This window comes from Oncorhynchus mykiss, chromosome 4, assembly GCF_057628025.1.
Source record: "Oncorhynchus mykiss isolate SJ-2025 chromosome 4, ASM5762802v1, whole genome shotgun sequence".
Taxonomy (NCBI): Eukaryota; Metazoa; Chordata; class Actinopteri; order Salmoniformes; family Salmonidae; genus Oncorhynchus; species Oncorhynchus mykiss.
Window position 1 is genome coordinate 84,825,001 of NC_143025.1, and position 19,633 is coordinate 84,844,633.

Consider the following 19,633-nt stretch of genomic DNA (forward strand, 5'->3'; position numbering starts at 1 on the left):
CGGGGTGTATCAGTGTAGATGTGCCGGGGTGTATCAGTGTAGATGTGCCGGGGTGTATCAGTGTAGATGTGCCGGGGTGTATCAGTGTAGATGTGCCGGGGTGTATCAGTGTAGATGTGCCGGGGTGTATCAGTGTAGATGTGTCAGGGTGTAGATGTGTCAGGGTGTATCAGTGTAGATGTGTCAGGGTGTATCAGTGTAGATGTGCCAGGGTGTAGATGTGCCAGGGTGTATCAGTGTAGATGTGCCAGGGTGTATCAGTGTAGATGTGTCAGGGTGTATCAGTATAGATGTGTCAGGGTGTATCAGTGTAGATGTGTCAGGGTGTATCAGTGTAGATGTGTCAGGGTGTATCAGTGTAGATGTGCCAGGGTGTATCAGTGTAGATGTGCCAGGGTGTATCAGTGTAGATGTGTCAGGGTGTAGATGTGCCAGGGTATATCAGTGTAGATGTGCCAGGGTGTATCAGTGTAGATGTGCCAGGGTGTATCAGTGTAGATGTGTGCCATGTCTGATACGTCACGCTGTATTGGGACACCACTAGCTAATGAGACTGTCAACCAGGCTGTCACACACTCATTAGTGTGTACAGATATGGGCGGCGGGTGCTGTGTAAGCTTGTGTGTGCATGCCTGGATGCGTAATTGTGTGTGTGTGTGTCTGTTTGTCTGTGTGTGTGCGTGTGCGTCAGTGTTGAGGACCATGCTGGTTAGCCTGAGTGTGTCCATGTCTGGTGTATTAAGGTCCTGGTAACTGATGTAGACTGTGTGTGACCCTCTCTTCCCCTCCCCTCTCTGAGCTGTGCTGAGCCGTTCTGAGCTGTGCCAGGCGTTATTACATGTCACTTCATCCATCAGGATGACCAGCTAGACACACAAACATGGGTCACAATGTGCCACAGCACATCGTGTCTGGGACACCTAGACACACACACACACACACACACAAAGACATCCATGCAGATGCACACACACTGGAGTATGTGCTCGATGTGTACAGTTCTCCCTTCCTGCTTGTTCTCGTGTGTATGTGTAATCTCCTGCGTGTGTATTATCTCCTGTGTGTGTGTGTGTGTGTGTGTGTGTGTGTGTGTGTGTGTGTGTGTGTGTGTGTGTGTGTGTGTGTGTGTGTGTGTGTGTGTGTGTGTGTGTGTGTGTGTGTGTGTGTGTGTGTGTGTGTGTTGAAGGTTGTCTGAATATCCTTCTGGGGGCTCCAGCCAACAGCGGCGCTCACCGCCCTCGAGTGACTTGTTGTAACATCCTTTTGTCAATTTTACAAATTGTCACGGCTAAAAGTAGCAGTCTTATGAATCATATGGGGGACAATGCGCTAATTTCACCCACAGAACAGCCATCACTGGAAGGAGGCAGTGACAGGACCACTGGTTGTTCTCTAAATTAGCACGCTAAGCTAGCTAATGCTAGACTGTGAAAGTTTTTTTGCTAGCCTGTGCTATCCTGTGCTAGCCTGTTTTAGCCAGTGTTAGCATTCACTGGCCTGTGCTAGCCTTAATTAATTAGCCCCTGCTTGCCATGCATGTGTTATAGTGGAAGTGATCTGCTGTGCATAGACTTGTCAAGTGATGGTATCCCAGGTTGAGGCAAATAATGTGTTGGAGGGAGATTAGATAGTTCAGAGAGAAGAGATATCATCTGACCCGTATTTATACTTCTGAGCCAAGGTGTGCCAAACTGAGCTGGCCTGGTTACGGATCTACCATAGTTGCTGGAGCCGTGCTGGAAAGGACAACGTGAAAGACAAATCCCAGCCAGCACAGTACAGATTATGTCTGCAGTATGGGGTATATAGAGAAGGGGAGAGTGGGGTAAGTTGAGCCACCCTTGTTTCTAGGAAACCATACATAAAACTTAGAATTTGACCAAATGTTTAAGAAGAGGTCATCATATCATGGAGTCCGAGAAGGAAGAATCCACATAGGAAAAGTGGTAAAAAAACAACACATTTTCACAAAGTCTAATTAATGAATTGTGTTAGAGGTTTTTTGATGCTTGTATCTAAACCAACGTAGATCATTTAAAGATTGTTATATACATCAGTTGGGGTCTCTATAAGCTTCAACATGAGGTCCTAAACCTAGCATGAACGTGCATCCTTGTAGCTGTGTGGGCTAATATAGTCAAAATGTTTACCCTGCGGTAAGGTGAGCCAATGGCCATGGGGTAAGGTGAGCCAATGGCCATGGGGTAAGGTGAGCTAATGGCCATGGGGTAAGGTGAGCCAATGGCCATGGGGTAAGGTGAGCTAATGGCCATGGGGTAAGGTGAGCCAATGGCCATGGGGTAAGGTGAGCCAATGGCCATGGGGTAAGGTGAGCCAATGGCCATGGGGTAAGGTGAGCCAATGGCCATGGGGTAAGGTGAGCCAATGGCCATGGGTTAAGGTGAGCCAATGGCCATGGGGTAAGGTGAGCCAATGGCCATGGGGTAAGGTGAGCCAATGGCCATGAGGTAAGGTGAGCTAATGGCCATGGGGTAAGGTGAGCCAATGGCCATGGGGTAAGGTGAGCCAATGGCCATGGGGTAAGGTGAGCTAATGGCCATGGGGTAAGGTGAGCCAATGGCCATGGGGTAAGGTGAGCCAATGGCCATGGGGTAAGGTGAGCTAATGGCCATGGGGTAAGGTGAGCCAATGGCCATGGGGTAAGGTGAGCCAATGGCCATGGGGTAAGGTGAGCCAATGGCCATGGGGTAAGGTGAGATAATGGCCATGGGGTAAGGTGAGCCAATGGCCATGGGGTAAGGTGAGCCAATGGCCATGGGGTAAGGTGAGCCAATGGCCATGGGTTAAGGTGAGCCAATGGCCATGGGGTAAGGTGAGCCAATGGCCATGGGGTAAGGTGAGCCAATGGCCATGAGGTAAGGTGAGCTAATGGCCATGGGGTAAGGTGAGCCAATGGCCATGGGGTAAGGTGAGCCAATGGCCATGGGGTAAGGTGAGCCAATGGCCATGAGGTAAGGTGAGCTAATGGCCATGGGGTAAGGTGAGCCAATGGCCATGGGGTAAGGTGAGCCAATGGCCATGGGGTAAGGTGAGCCAATGGCCATGGGGTAAGGTGAGCCAATGTACATGTTTTCTTCCAATGGGTAATGTATGCTGTTTGTTTCATTTAACCTTCATTTAACTGGGAAAGTCAGTTGAGAACAAATTCTTATTTACAATGAACCCGGACGACGCTGGCCACTCGGGAGCTAACTTTGTTAGGTGTTACACCTGTGTTTAAAAGTGTTAAAATTATCAAAAGACAAATGATTGTAATTGTGTTTGGGAAATAAAGACAGACGTGGTTGTAATTTAATTGCAAAGGTAGTGGTGATATTTCATTAAGAAAATACATTTATAGGCAGCTTAACTTCCTCTGTTTGGTGGATTTACCCCATACCTGGTTAAGTTGTGCCAAGAAACCCAAGAGACAAGTTATCTTTTCAAAACTGTTATGTTTACATGACTTCTGATTGTTTCCAGGGTTACACAACATCCTGAAATATACGTAGATATCTTTGTTATAAAGAATACTGTATTTCCCTTGACGGAGGGATGCTGAATGTCAAAAAAGTCTCAACTTAATCCACTCCCCTATGTGTCCTACATATGGTTGGATTGTCCTTTAGTGTATCTCTGTGTGTGTTAGTCTTGGTCTGTGTGGTGGGGGAGTGTGTGTATTTTAGCTAGTGTTCAATGTGTGAGTGTAGCCCCTTATAGGGCACTCAGAGCACTCAACACTGGCTGGTGGTCGGGGTTGTGTGTTTGCAAAGCGAGGAGAGTCACCTCAAACATTCCTCCTCTCACTTATGACATGTTGAAAGATATTCTCCTTGAGCGCTTCCCTATGCCACTACTATCACTGTCAGCCTCTACTGTCGTGTGTGTGTGTGTGTGTGTGTGTGTGTGTGTGTGTGTGTGTGTGTGTGTGTGTGTGTGATAGAGAGCCCTGAACAAAGGCCATGCATTATTAATGACATCACTACAGCAGATGGGCCTCATCATAGAGCAGAACCACAAAGACACCACTACAGCAGATGGGCCTCATCATAGAGCAGGACCACAAAGACACCACTACAGCAGATGGGCCTCATCATAGAGCAGGACCACAAAGACACCACTACAGCAGATGGGCCTCATCATAGAGCAGAACCACAAAGACACCACTACAGCAGATGGGCCTCATCATAGAGCAGGACCACAAAGACACCACTACAGCAGATGGGCCTCATCATAGAGCAGGACCACAAAGACACCACTACAGCAGATGGGCCTCATCATAGAGCAGGACCACAAAGACACCACTACAGCAGATGGGCCTCATCATAGAGCAGCCCACAAAGACATCACTACAGCAGATGGGCCTCATCATAGAGCAGGACCACAAAGACATCACTACAGCAGATGGGCCTCATCATAGAGCAGGACCACAAAGACACCACTACAGCAGATGGGCCTCATCATAGAGCAGGACCACAAAGACATCACTACAGCAGATGGGCCTCATCATAGAGCAGGACCACAAAGACACCACTACAGCAGATGGGCCTCATCATAGAGCCTCATCATAGAGCAGGACCACAACGACACCACTACAGCAGATGGGTCTCATCATAGAGCAGGACCACAACGACACCACTACAGCAGATGGGCCTCATCATAGAGCAGGCCCACAACGACACCACTACAGCAGATGGGCCTCATCATAGAGCAGGCCCACAACGACACCACTACAGCAGATGGGCCTCATCATAGAGCAGGCCCACAACTTTACAGACCTGAACATCTGGGTCTTAGATGTGTTTGTGGGCAGGGTTACGGGGTATTGGTTGGGGGGTTGTGTCTTTATCTGTTTTCTGGATCACAGGTACCTACAGTCCATCATCTAGGTACCTACAGTACATCATCTAGGTACCTACAGGCCATCATCTAGGTACCTATAGTACATCATCTAGGTCCCTACAGTACATCATCTAGGTACCTACAGTCCATCATCTAGGTACCTACAGTCCATCATCTAGGTACCTACAGTCCATCATCTAGGTACCTACAGTACATCATCTAGGTACCAACAGTACATCATCTAGGTACCTACAGGCCATCATCTAGGTACCTACCGTCCATCATCTAGGTACCTACAGGCCATCATCTAGGTACCTACAGGCCATCATCTAGGTACCTACAGTCCATCATCTAGGTACCTACAGGCCATCATCTAGGTACCTACAGTCCATCATCTAGGTACCTACAGGCCATCATCTAGGTACCTACAGGCCATCATCTAGGTACCTACAGTCCATCATCTAGGTACCTACAGGCCATCATCTAGGTACCTACAGGCCATCATCTAGGTACCTACAGGCCATCATCTAGGTACCTACAGTCCATCATCTAGGTACCTACAGACCATCGTCTAGGTACCTACAGTACATCATCTAGGTACCTACAGTACATCATCTAGGTACCAACAGTACATCATCTAGGTACCTACAGGCCATCATCTAGGTACCTACCGTACATCATCTAGGTACCTACAGTACATCATCTAGGTACCTACAGTCCATCATCTAGGTACCAACAGTCCATCTAGGTACCAACAGCACATCATCTAGGTACCTACAGGCCATCATCTAGGTACCTACAGGCCATCATCTAGGTACCTACAGGCCATCATCTAGGTACCTACAGGCCATCATCTAGGTACCTACAGTCCATCATCTAGGTACCTACAGACCATCGTCTAGGTACCTACAGTACATCATCTAGGTACCTACAGTACATCATCTAGGTACCAACAGTACATCACCTAGGTACCTACAGGCCATCATCTAGGTACCTACCGTACATCATCTAGGTACCTACAGTACATCATCTAGGTACCTACAGTCCATCATCCAGGTACCAACAGTCCATCTAGGTACCTACCGTACATCATCTAGGTACCTATAGTACATCATCTAGGTACCTACAGTCCATCATCTAGGTACCAACAGTCCATCTAGGTACCAACAGCACATCATCTAGGTACCTACAGTACATCATCTAGGTACCAACAGTACATCATCTAGGTACCAACAGTACATCATCTAGGTACCAACAGTACATCATCTAGGTACCTACAGTACATCATCTAGGCCTATGTCTTGCTCTTTCTCTCTTCTGTCGTTCTTTCTGTCGTTTTTTGTCTTGTTCATTTCATTCTGTCTCTATACCTCTCTGTCTCGTTCATTTCATTCTGTCTCTATTTCTCTCTCTGGCAGATTCTCCTATTCTCTCTCTCCTTTTTATGTTTTTTATCCTAACCTTTAACCATTTGCAATGAATGGCTATACTTTATTTTAACTCTATCCAAAACCAAACTTATCTTTGACATTTGACATTAAGAGCAATGTTTCTCATGACTCGGAGGGTGGCAAGTTCCCAGTGGTAGACACAGTATTATAATGTTTTATTACCCTTCCTAACACTTAACCCAACCATTCACAGTGTTATATTACCCTTCCTAACCCTTACCCCAACCATTCACAGTGTTATATTACCCTTCCTAACCCTTAACCCAACCATTCACAATGTTTATTACCCTTCCTAACCCTTAACCCAACCATTCACAATGTTTATTACCCTTCCTAACCCTTACCCCAACCATTCACAGTGTTATATTACCCTTCCTAACCCTTAACCCAACCATTCACAATGTTTATTACCCTTCCTAACCCTTACCCCAACCATTCACAGTGTTATATTACCCTTCCTAACCCTTAACCCAACCATTCACAATGTTTATTACCCTTCCTAACACTTAACCCAACCATTCACAATGTTTATTACCCTTCCTAACCCTTACCCCAACCATTCACAGTGTTATATTACCCTTCCTAACCCTTAACCCAACCATTCACAATGTTTATTACCCTTCCTAACACTTAACCCAACCATTCACAATTAATGCCTAAACTTAACGTTTTATCCCTATTCAAATTGTTAACCCTTAACTTCGAAATTATAAGTTGAGAGGAACTTCAGAATTTGACATTTGGAGAAACGTAGTTAAACGTCAGAATCTGAAGGCAAATTGGTAAACCATGAGAAGTCAGCTGTGCATCAATGTACACACTCTGCTCTAGAAAACACGTCCCCTACCACTGCTACACTTACATACTGTATACCAGTACGCAACAACACACGCACACGAACACACACATACTGTTGTCGTGTCTTTGGCTATGCCAGATTAATTGATATGACATGCTATTCTATTAAATAATTTATCCGTAATTAATATTACCTGATTGAGCTAATCATGTAAATGTAATTAACTAGAGAGTCGGGCACCACAAAATAATATTTATAGAGCTGTTATCTTCCGAATAAACTCTTAAAGACCTAGTAATGTTTTACATCCATAGCAGTCAACATTAATCTTCATCTTACTTCAGTCTCATCTGAAAGTTGTCAATTCTTGGTTACCTGCAAGAACTCTGGCTAACAATTTGAATCAGCAATACAAAATTGGGTTTAATCATTTATTTACTAAATACCTAACTAATCACACAGAATTACATATACACATCATTAAATCATAACTTGATTACAAATGACGTCATGAAGGAAAACGTCCCTAGCGGGCGCAACAGATATGACAGCTTGTTACACAAAGGAAAAGGGGCGGGGTTTGAGTGAAAGAGCGGGAAGACTGAGTAACAAAGGAAGAAGCTGTGCTATCGTAAATACAGTATCTTATGCATTCTAAATTACCGCCGATTTGGAAAAGGAAAATGCAAGAAATATTTACTCTGAGCTGCGCTTCAGTAGGTTGGTGGTAGGTGGAAGGCCGTTTTGCCAAACCGAGTCTATTGTCCTTTGAAGAATGTCTCTGGTGGTCAATTAGATACGTTGTAGTAACGTCGTTGTGTGGTAGATGGGATACTCTGTGTGTTCCTTCCTAACCTGCGTTTACAGCTGCGGTTGCCAACTCAACGGCTAGGAGGTATCACTTCTGTCGTGAATAAGAGTTTAAAGTTCATACCATTCGCAACCAAAGCTCATGCTGATGTTGGCTTCGTTCTGTAGTCATTATCTGAACCATTCTGACATTGGACCGTCATCCTACCTCATCGGAACAGGAAGTTCTATTGTCGTCAAGGCTTTATATAGGAAGGGAGAAGAGGGTGTGTTTGAAAAGTTTTATAGCCCATGTCCCTCCACAGAGGCGGGCCACTGAGTGAGCAGCCCTAACTTATGAAAACCCACATCTCACATTTTAGAAGCTAAAATCACATTTCATCCCATCACAAATAATTTCATATTCAAACATTTAAATTGAACAACAATTCCATGTGAATCCGATAACTCTGATGTGTAGACTTTCCACTGTAGAGTTTGTCATCTTATCATTGATAAGAATGTCTCAGAGGACAACCGATCTGACATCATATTCATTAAGTACCACCGCATATGTTCAATGGGTCAGATTACCAGAATATAGTTAATTTCCCCCCACCTACTGATGTTCCCAGAATCTCTATGTTAACCAAGGGGGTTTGCAAATGTAACCTCAGTAGGTTAGAGAGAGGAAAAAGGGGGGAAGAGGTATTTATGACTGTCATAAACCTATCCCCCCAGGCCAACGTCATGACCCTGTATACCAGTACGCAACAACACACACGCACATACACTTGTATGCAACAACACACATACACACACATACACATACCTCAGAGACAGGGCATCCCGAAACACTGCCACGAAGCAAACACACACTCACGATAAACCATGCGCGAGGCAACCAGAGGCTTCAGATAGAATGGGGTTGCCTAGGAAACAGATGGTGGGAAGGAACCCTAGTTATTTGTGTTCAGCATATTTTCATTTGGGCTGAAACAGGGAGACAGGGAAAAAAACGACAGAGAAGTGATTTGTCCTGACAGGTCCATCTCTTTCCCGGGGTGAAACACACTGTCTAAAAAGCCCCAGTACACACACACGTACACACCTCATCGCTGAGAGTAAATCCTCCACACTCCCGACCATTTAGAGTGTCTGTGTCTATGTGTAGAGCTTTTTCACTTTCAGCCTGCCGATGTTTCTCCTTTTTCTGCAATACCTGCGCTGGCCACCAGAGAGCGCCGTGGTACACCGCTCAAGAGCAGACTCTCCTTGTGTGAGATCTCCATAGTGGGCTGTGTTTAGGAATGCCTTTCAGGAGGGGACATTCAAAGCCATTCATTGCTCCCCTTCCCTCTCTGTTTCTGACTCTCTAGGCCTTCTCCTGGCTCCCTCCCCAAAGTACAAAATATTTTCACATGAACCTCCCGTTGTACCATAAAATAAATTGAACACCCTCCCCATCATATAATTAACTCAAAATAATGTTTACGACCGATAATAACTGTAGCGGCCCTGTATTTAAAAATGTGGATATTGACTTTGTCACTTCAGTATTCTTTTTGTGGCACAGTCGATGCCACGTAGGGCTACTGGTCAGAAGGTTGAGGGTTCGCCGACAAGCTCACTCTCCCTGCCTGTTTCATTGCACTACGATCAGAGCCGGCTGCACACAATTATCAACTAGAGGGCAATCTGATAATTATATAAAGTAATTTTACACACACCTCAATAATATTGTTTTTTTGTTTTCAACACGGTCGACACCACAATAAATAGACTATGTACATCTCTACAAACAGAAAATACATCTCTCCCGACCTTGCAGGTTTACCCAGTATCGAAGGATTGGATTGACCATCTCCGAATGTCATTAAACTTTTTGGTGTTTTGCGACAGATGTTTCTTCCCATTCATCAATTGGCCTCTGCACAGTTTGGATTGATTGATTGATTTTATTTTTTGTCAGTTAAAAATTCTACATATACACAAAGATGACCTGGATCGCACATTAATGTGGTGAATTTACTCCCATTGTAGTCCCCATGTTTTTATATAAATACATGTACAATTACATAGATACAGACACATCGCAGAGATGGAGACGGGAATATGCTCATCCTCCGCATTCGTATGAGGGGGGAGTTTAAGTACAATTCTTACAAACTTGTTTGGCTGGTAGCTTATTCTTTAGATGTTTGGGACTGCTGGTGAACAAGGATGTGCAGGATTAACCAAAGAGAGATGGACTAGCACACTTGTTAGAGTCTTTAGGGTGTCTATAACTAGGTTTCCATCCAATTGGCGACACATTTTCATGTGAATATTCTAAAATCTTAATTAAAAACAATATGCCATTTCAGAGTTTGCTTGAGGAAAATGTGACGCTGGACAACATGACAGGAACATGGACATCATATGTATTCAGATCCAACTTGAGGGCATCCAGGACCATCAGTAAACCAGGGATATTGGCCAAATGAGACACATTTACGTGTCCTTAAAAACAGCCCGTGTTGGGCTACTATCCTTAAACAATAATTATCCACCTCACGGTTCAGCTGTCAGAGATTTGAGCACTAAATGAATCAGGGTATTGCATGCAAAGGCCTGTAGGCTTATGGGTCCTCTATGATATATTTGAGTAACTATATATACAGTGTATATATAGCCTATATACTGGAAGAGAAGTTTAGGCCTTACCCCAGAGAGACAGAGCTATACTGGTGACATGCTATGACCCCAGAGAGACAGAGCTATGACCCCAGAGAGACAGAGTTATGCTGGTGACATGCTATGACCCCAGAGAGACAGAGCTATGACCCCAGAGAGACAGAGCTATGACCCCAGAGAGACAGAGTTATGCTGGTGACATGCTATGACCCCAGAGAGACAGAGTTATGCTGGTGACATGCTATGACCCCAGAGAGACAGAGTTATGCTGGTGGCATGCTATGACCCCAGAGAGACAGAGCTATGACCCCAGAGAGACAGAGCTATGCTGGTGACATGCTATGACCCCAGAGAGACAGAGCTATGCTGGTGACATGCTATGACCCCAGAGAGACAGAGCTATGACCCCAGAGAGACAGAGTTATGCTGGTGACATGCTATGACCCCAGAGAGACAGAGCTATGACCCCAGAGAGACAGAGCTATGACCCCAGAGAGACAGAGTTATGCTGGTGACATGCTATGACCCCAGAGAGACAGAGCTATGACCCCAGAGAGACAGAGTTATGCTGGTGGCATGTTATGACCCCAGACAGACAGAGCTATGACCCCAGAGAGACAGAGTTATGCTGGTGGCATGCTATGACCCCAGAGAGACAGAGCTATGACCCCAGAGAGACAGAGCTATGACCCCAGAGAGACAGAGCTATGACCCCAGAGAGACAGAGCTATGCTGGTGACATGCTATGACCCCAGAGAGACAGAGCTATGCTGGTGACATGCTATGATCCCAGAGAGACAGAGCTATGACCCCAGAGAGACAGAGTTATGCTGGTGACATGCTATGACCCCAGAGAGACAGAGCTATGACCCCAGAGAGACAGAGCTATGACCCCAGAGAGACAGAGTTATGCTGGTGACATGCTATGACCCCAGAGAGACAGAGCTATGACCCCAGAGAGACAGAGTTATGCTGGTGGCATGCTATGACCCCAGAGAGACAGAGTTATGACCCCAGAGAGACAGAGCTATGACCCCAGAGAGACAGAGCTATGACCCCAGAGAGACAGAGCTATGACCCCAGAGAGACAGAGTTATGACCCCAGAGAGACAGAGCTATGACCCCAGAGAGACAGAGCTATGACCCCAGAGAGACAGAGCTATGACCCCAGAGAGACAGAGTTATGACCCCAGAGAGACAGAGCTATGACCCCAGAGAGACAGAGTTATGCTGGTGGCATGCTATGACCCCAGAGAGACAGAGTTATGACCCCAGAGAGACAGAGCTATGACCCCAGAGAGACAGAGTTATGCTGGTAGCATGCTACGACCCCAGAGAGACAGAGCTATGACCCCAGAGAGACAGAGTTATGCTGGTGGCATGCTATGACCCCAGAGAGACAGAGTTATGACCCCAGAGAGACAGAGTTATGCTGGTGACATGCTATGACCCCAGAGAGACAGAGCTATGACCCCAGAGAGACAGAGTTATGACCCCAGAGAGACAGAGCTACGACCCCAGAGAGACAGAGTTATGACCCCAGAGAGACAGAGCTATGACCCCAGAGAGACAGAGTTATGACCCCAGAGAGACAGAGCTATGACCCCAGAGAGACAGAGTTATGACCCCAGAGAGACAGAGTTATGCTGGTGACATTCTATGACCCCAGAGAGACAGAGTTATGCTGGTGACATGCTATGACCCCAGAGAGACAGAGTTATGACCCCAGAGAGACAGAGTTATGCTGGTGACATGCTATGACCCCAGAGAGACAGAGCTATGCTGGTGACATGCTATGACCCCAGAGAGACAGAGTTATGACCCCAGAGAGACAGAGTTATGCTGGTGGCATGCTATGACCCCAGAGAGACAGAGTTATGACCCCAGAGAGACAGAGCTATGACCCCAGAGAGACAGAGCTATGACCCCAGAGAGACAGAGTTATGACCCCAGAGAGACAGAGTTATGACCCCAGAGAGACAGAGCTATGACCCCAGAGAGACAGAGTTATGCTGGTGGCATGCTATGACCCCAGAGAGACAGAGCTATGACCCCAGAGAGACATAGTTATGACCCCAGAGAGACAGAGCTATGACCCCAGAGAGACAGAGTTATGACCCCAGAGAGACAGAGTTATGACCCCAGAGAGACAGAGTTATGACCCCAGAGAGACAGAGTTATGCTGGTGACATGCTATGACCCCAGAGACACAGAGTTATGACCCCAGAGAGACAGAGTTATGACCCCAGAGAGACAGAGCTATGACCCCAGAGAGACAGAGTTATGACCCCAGAGAGACAGAGTTATGCTGGTGACATTCTATGACCCCAGAGAGACAGAGTTATGCTGGTGACATGCTATGACCCCAGAGAGACAGAGTTATGACCCCAGAGAGACAGAGTTATGCTGGTGACATGCTATGACCCCAGAGAGACAGAGCTATGCTGGTGACATGCTATGACCCCAGAGAGACAGAGTTATGACCCCAGAGAGACAGAGTTATGCTGGTGGCATGCTATGACCCCAGAGAGACAGAGTTATGACCCCAGAGAGACAGAGTTATGACCCCAGAGAGACAGAGCTATGACCCCAGAGAGACAGAGCTATGACCCCAGAGAGACAGAGTTATGACCCCAGAGAGACAGAGTTATGACCCCAGAGAGACAGAGTTATGACCCCAGAGAGACAGAGCTATGACCCCAGAGAGACAGAGTTATGACCCCAGAGAGACAGAGCTATGACCCCAGAGAGACAGAGTTATGCTGGTGGCATGCTATGACCCCAGAGAGACAGAGCTATGACCCCAGAGAGACATAGTTATGACCCCAGAGAGACAGAGCTATGACCCCAGAGAGACAGAGTTATGACCCCAGAGAGACAGAGCTATGACCCCAGAGAGACAGAGTTATGACCCCAGAGAGACAGAGCTATGCTGGTGACATGCTATGACCCCAGAGAGACAGAGTTATGACCCCAGAGAGACAGAGTTATGACCCCAGAGAGACAGAGTTATGACCCCAGAGAGACAGAGTTATGCTGGTGACATGCTATGACCCCAGAGACACAGAGCTATGACCCCAGAGAGACAGAGCTATGACCCCAGAGAGACAGAGTTATGCTGGTGACATGCTATGACCCCAGGGAGACAGAGTTATGACCCCAGAGAGACAGAGTTATGCTGGTGACATGCTATGACCCCAGAGAGACAGAGTTATGCTGGTGACATGCTATGACCCCAGAGAGACAGAGTTATGCTGGTGACATGTTATGACCCCAGAGAGACAGAGCTATGACCCCAGAGAGACAGAGTTATGCTGGTGAAATGCTATGACCCCAGAGAGACAGAGCTATGACCCCAGAGAGACAGAGTTATGACCCCAGAGAGACAGAGCTATGACCCCAGAGAGACAGAGTTATGACCCCAGAGAGACAGAGCTATGACCCCAGAGAGACAGAGTTATGCTGGTGGCATGTTATGACCCCAGACAGACAGAGCTATGACCCCAGAGAGACAGAGTTATGCTGGTGGCATGCTATGACCCCAGAGAGACAGAGTTATGACCCCAGAGAGACAGAGCTATGACCCCAGAGAGACAGAGCTATGACCCCAGAGAGACAGAGCTATGACCCCAGAGAGACAGAGCTATGCTGGTGACATGCTATGACCCCAGAGAGACAGAGCTATGCTGGTGACATGCTATGATCCCAGAGAGACAGAGCTATGACCCCAGAGAGACAGAGTTATGCTGGTGACATGCTATGACCCCAGAGAGACAGAGCTATGACCCCAGAGAGACAGAGCTATGACCCCAGAGAGACAGAGTTATGCTGGTGACATGCTATGACCCCAGAGAGACAGAGCTATGACCCCAGAGAGACAGAGTTATGCTGGTGGCATGCTATGACCCCAGAGAGACAGAGTTATGACCCCAGAGAGACAGAGCTATGACCCCAGAGAGACAGAGCTATGACCCCAGAGAGACAGAGCTATGACCCCAGAGAGACAGAGTTATGACCCCAGAGAGACAGAGCTATGACCCCAGAGAGACAGAGCTATGACCCCAGAGAGACAGAGCTATGACCCCAGAGAGACCGAGTTATGACCCCAGAGAGACAGAGTTATGCTGGTGGCATGCTATGACCCCAGACAGACAGAGCTATGACCCCAGAGAGACAGAGAGCATGCTGGTGGCATGCTATGACCCCAGAGAGACAGAGTTATGACCCCAGAGAGACAGAGCTATGACCCCAGAGAGACAGAGTTATGCTGGTAGCATGCTACGACCCCAGAGAGACAGAGCTATGACCCCAGAGAGACAGAGTTATGCTGGTGGCATGCTATGACCCCAGAGAGACAGAGTTATGACCCCAGAGAGACAGAGTTATGACCCCAGAGAGACAGAGTTATGCTTGTGACATGCTATGACCCCAGAGAGACAGAGCTATGACCCAAGAGAGACAGAGTTATGACCCCAGAGAGACAGAGCTACGACCCCAGAGAGACAGAGTTATGACCCCAGAGAGACAGAGCTATGACCCCAGAGAGACAGAGTTATGACCCCAGAGAGACAGAGCTATGACCCCAGAGAGACAGAGTTATGACCCCAGAGAGACAGAGTTATGCTGGTGACATTCTATGACCCCAGAGAGACAGAGTTATGCTGGTGACATGCTATGACCCCAGAGAGACAGAGTTATGACCCCAGAGAGACAGAGTTATGCTGGTGACATGCTATGACCCCAGAGAGACAGAGCTATGCTGGTGACATGCTATGACCCCAGAGAGACAGAGTTATGACCCCAGAGAGACAGAGTTATGCTGGTGGCATGCTATGACCCCAGAGAGACAGAGTTATGACCCCAGAGAGACAGAGCTATGACCCCAGAGAGACAGAGCTATGACCCCAGAGAGACAGAGTTATGACCCCAGAGAGACAGAGTTATGACCCCAGAGAGACAGAGCTATGACCCCAGAGAGACAGAGTTATGCTGGTGGCATGCTATGACCCCAGAGAGACAGAGCTATGACCCCAGAGAGACATAGTTATGACCCCAGAGAGACAGAGCTATGACCCCAGAGAGACAGAGTTATGACCCCAGAGAGACAGAGCTATGACCCCAGAGAGACAGAGTTATGACCCCAGAGAGACAGAGCTATGCTGGTGACATGCTATGACCCCAGAGAGACAGAGTTATGACCCCAGAGAGACAGAGTTATGACCCCAGAGAGACAGAGTTATGACCCCAGAGAGACAGAGTTATGCTGGTGACATGCTATGACCCCAGAGACACAGAGTTATGACCCCAGAGAGACAGAGTTATGACCCCAGAGAGACAGAGCTATGACCCCAGAGAGACAGAGTTATGACCCCAGAGAGACAGAGTTATGCTGGTGACATTCTATGACCCCAGAGAGACAGAGTTATGCTGGTGACATGCTATGACCCCAGAGAGACAGAGTTATGACCCCAGAGAGACAGAGTTATGCTGGTGACATGCTATGACCCCAGAGAGACAGAGCTATGCTGGTGACATGCTATGAGCCCAGAGAGACAGAGTTATGACCCCAGAGAGACAGAGTTATGCTGGTGGCATGCTATGACCCCAGAGAGACAGAGTTATGACCCCAGAGAGACAGAGTTATGACCCCAGAGAGACAGAGCTATGACCCCAGAGAGACAGAGCTATGACCCCAGAGAGACAGAGTTATGACCCCAGAGAGACAGAGTTATGACCCCAGAGAGACAGAGTTATGACCCCAGAGAGACAGAGTTATGCTGGTGACATGCTATGACCCCAGAGACACAGAGCTATGACCCCAGAGAGACAGAGTTATGACCCCAGAGAGACAGAGCTATGCTGGTGACATGCTATGACCCCAGAGAGACAGAGTTATGACCCCAGAGAGACAGAGTTATGACCCCAGAGAGACAGAGTTATGCTGGTGACATGCTATGACCCCAGGGAGACAGAGTTATGACCCCAGAGAGACAGAGTTATGCTGGTGACATGCTATGACCCCAGAGAGACAGAGTTATGCTGGTGACATGCTATGACCCCAGAGAGACAGAGCTATGACCCCAGAGAGACAGAGTTATGCTGGTGACATGCTATGACCCCAGAGAGACAGAGTTATGCTGGTGACATGCTATGACCCCAGAGAGACAGAGTTATGCTGGTGACATGTTATGACCCCAGAGAGACAGAGCTATGACCCCAGAGAGACAGAGTTATGCTGGTGAAATGCTATGACCCCAGAGAGACAGAGTTATGACCCCAGAGAGACAGAGCTATGACCCCAGAGAGACAGAGTTATGACCCCAGAGAGACAGAGCTATGCTGGTGACATGCTATGACCCCAGAGAGACAGAGTTATGACCCCAGAGAGACAGAGTTATGACCCCAGAGAGACAGAGTTATGACCCCAGAGAGACAGAGTTATGCTGGTGACATGCTATGACCCCAGAGACACAGAGTTATGACCCCAGAGAGACAGAGCTATGACCCCAGAGAGACAGAGTTATGCTGGTGACATGCTATGACCCCAGGGAGACAGAGTTATGACCCCAGAGAGACAGAGTTATGCTGGTGACATGCTATGACCCCAGAGAGACAGAGTTATGACCCCAGAGAGACAGAGTTATGCTGGTGACATGCTATGACCCCAGAGAGACAGAGTTATGCTGGTGACATGCTATGACCCCAGAGAGACAGAGCTATGACCCCAGAGAGACAGAGTTATGCTGGTGACATGCTATGACCCCAGAGAGACAGAGTTATGCTGGTGACATGCTATGACCCCAGAGAGACAGAGTTATGCTGGTGACATGTTATGACCCCAGAGAGACAGAGCTATGACCCCAGAGAGACAGAGTTATGCTGGTGAAATGCTATGACCCCAGAGAGACAGAGTTATGACCCCAGAGAGACAGAGTTATGACCCCAGAGAGACAGAGCTATGCTGGTGACATGCTATGACCCCAGAGAGACAGAGTTATGACCCCAGAGAGACAGAGTTATGACCCCAGAGAGACAGAGTTATGACCCCAGAGAGACAGAGTTATGCTGGTGACATGCTATGACCCCAGAGAGACAGAGTTATGACCCCAGAGAGACAGAGTTATGCTGGTGACATGCTATGACCCCAGAGAGACAGAGTTATGCTGGTGACATGCTATGACCCCAGAGAGACAGAGCTATGACCCCAGAGAGACAGAGTTATGCTGGTGACATGCTATGACCCCAGAGAGACAGAGTTATGCTGGTGACATGCTATGACCCCAGAGAGACAGAGTTATGCTGGTGACATGTTATGACCCCAGAGAGACAGAGCTATGACCCCAGAGAGACAGAGTTATGCTGGTGAAATGCTATGACCCCAGAGAGACAGAGTTATGCTGGTGACATGCTATGACCCCAGAGAGACAGAGCTATGCTGGTGACATGCTATGACCCCGACATTGATTCTTTATGTCGTACTGCCTCTTATATACAGATACTCTGTAGATGTATCAAAGGAGGCTAATTGGTTAATTTTCTATCAGAGTATTTTGTATAGTTAAGTTAAGGATTATGTTGCTAGATTATAGAAGTAACTCTGGTAGGACTGAAACAGTCTTCCTCACCTCAAATTCAACTGTTGGAGTCAGTTGGATCACTGTGGTGCACTGCCTTCATATTGTAGGCCTGCAGTAGCTAAAGCTTAATAACAGCCCCTACCAAACCTTCACAAACATTTAAAAACTTTATTAGGGTAATTCCAAAAGTAATTTAAGACATTTGTTTATAGGGAAAATATGAGCAGAAGAGCAAGTTTAAACCAGGGAAAAAAATGCACCAACCTCCCCTGTGACCCCCCCCAAAAAAACCACACAACCCTCCCCAAAGCAACCATCCCTATTTTGAACCACATTTTGATCTGTTCTCTCTCTCAGGCCTGCTTGGGGGAAATAACAGCAGTTGGATTTGTTTGGTTGTGTATCTGGAGGCTTGAGCCTAGTGACTGTTCTGATCTGTTTATACTGTTGTTACAGTACAGTTAGTAACACACTTTAGGTTTCTAGTTTCACATCTGAATTGTGAGGGACCTGATGTTCTGTGTTTCTCTCTCAGGCTTGGGGGCTCTATTTCAGCCTATAAGATCGTACCAGATGAAATTGACCAGATCAAGGTAAGATGAATCTTGAATTTCTACCTCTTTGTCTGTCAACAGACCTGGGTTCAGGTCTGTTGTGCCAGACAACCTCAATGAAACAAGGCTTAAGTATTTTAAATAATTTATGACCCCATTTTTATTCATGTTTTTCCGTTTATTTAACTAGGCAAGTCAGTTAAGAACAAATTCTTATTTTCAATGACTGCCTAGGAACGGTGGGTTAACTGCCTTGTTCATGGGCAGAACGACACATTTTTAACTTGTCAGCTCGGGGATTTGATCTTGCAACCTTTCGGTTACTGGCCCAACGTTCTAACCACTAGGCTACCTGCCTACTTATTAGATATTACTGCACTGCTGGAGCTAGGAACACAAGCATTTCGCTATTCCCGCAATAACATCTGCTAAATATGTGTATGTGACCAATAAAATGAGGGGTGCTGGTCTAGGATCATGTTGCCCCATGTCCATGTAATCTTAATTGTTATAATCTGAAAGGAAAAACGAATCCTAGATCAGTCATCCTACTGTGAGACAAATTATTATGCTTAGTTAAAATCACCACCCCTATGACCCTCGTAGTTAGAATCATCACCCTCTTAGTTAGAATCACAACCCCTATGACCCTCGTAGTTAGAATCATCACCCTCTTAGTTAGAATCACAACCCCTATGACCCTCTTAGTTAGAATCACCACCCCTTTGACCCTCTTAGTTAGAATCACCACCCACCAGACCCTCTTAGTTAGAATCACCACCCTATGACCCTCTTAGTTAGAATATTCACCTTATGATCCTCTTAGTTAGAATCACCACCCCTATGACCCTCTTAGTTAGAACCATCACCCCTATGACCCTCTTAGTTAGAATCATCACCCCTATGACCCTCTTAGTTAGAATCATCACCCTATGACCCTCTTAG

General features: G+C 47.0%; 1 protein-coding gene across 23 annotated transcripts in view; it reads left to right on the forward strand.

Annotated features, from left to right (window-relative positions):
* Positions 1–19,633, forward strand: part of LOC110521090 (gephyrin) — a 161,565-nt gene that overhangs the window by 59,095 nt on the left and 82,837 nt on the right. For all 23 annotated transcript variants that reach the window (XM_036976176.2, XM_036976177.2, XM_036976168.2 and 20 more), the window contains exon 3: positions 18,670–18,727. In XM_036976176.2, coding sequence (XP_036832071.1) covers positions 18,670–18,727 — 58 coding nt within the window. The remainder of the gene's footprint in view (positions 1–18,669; positions 18,728–19,633) is intronic.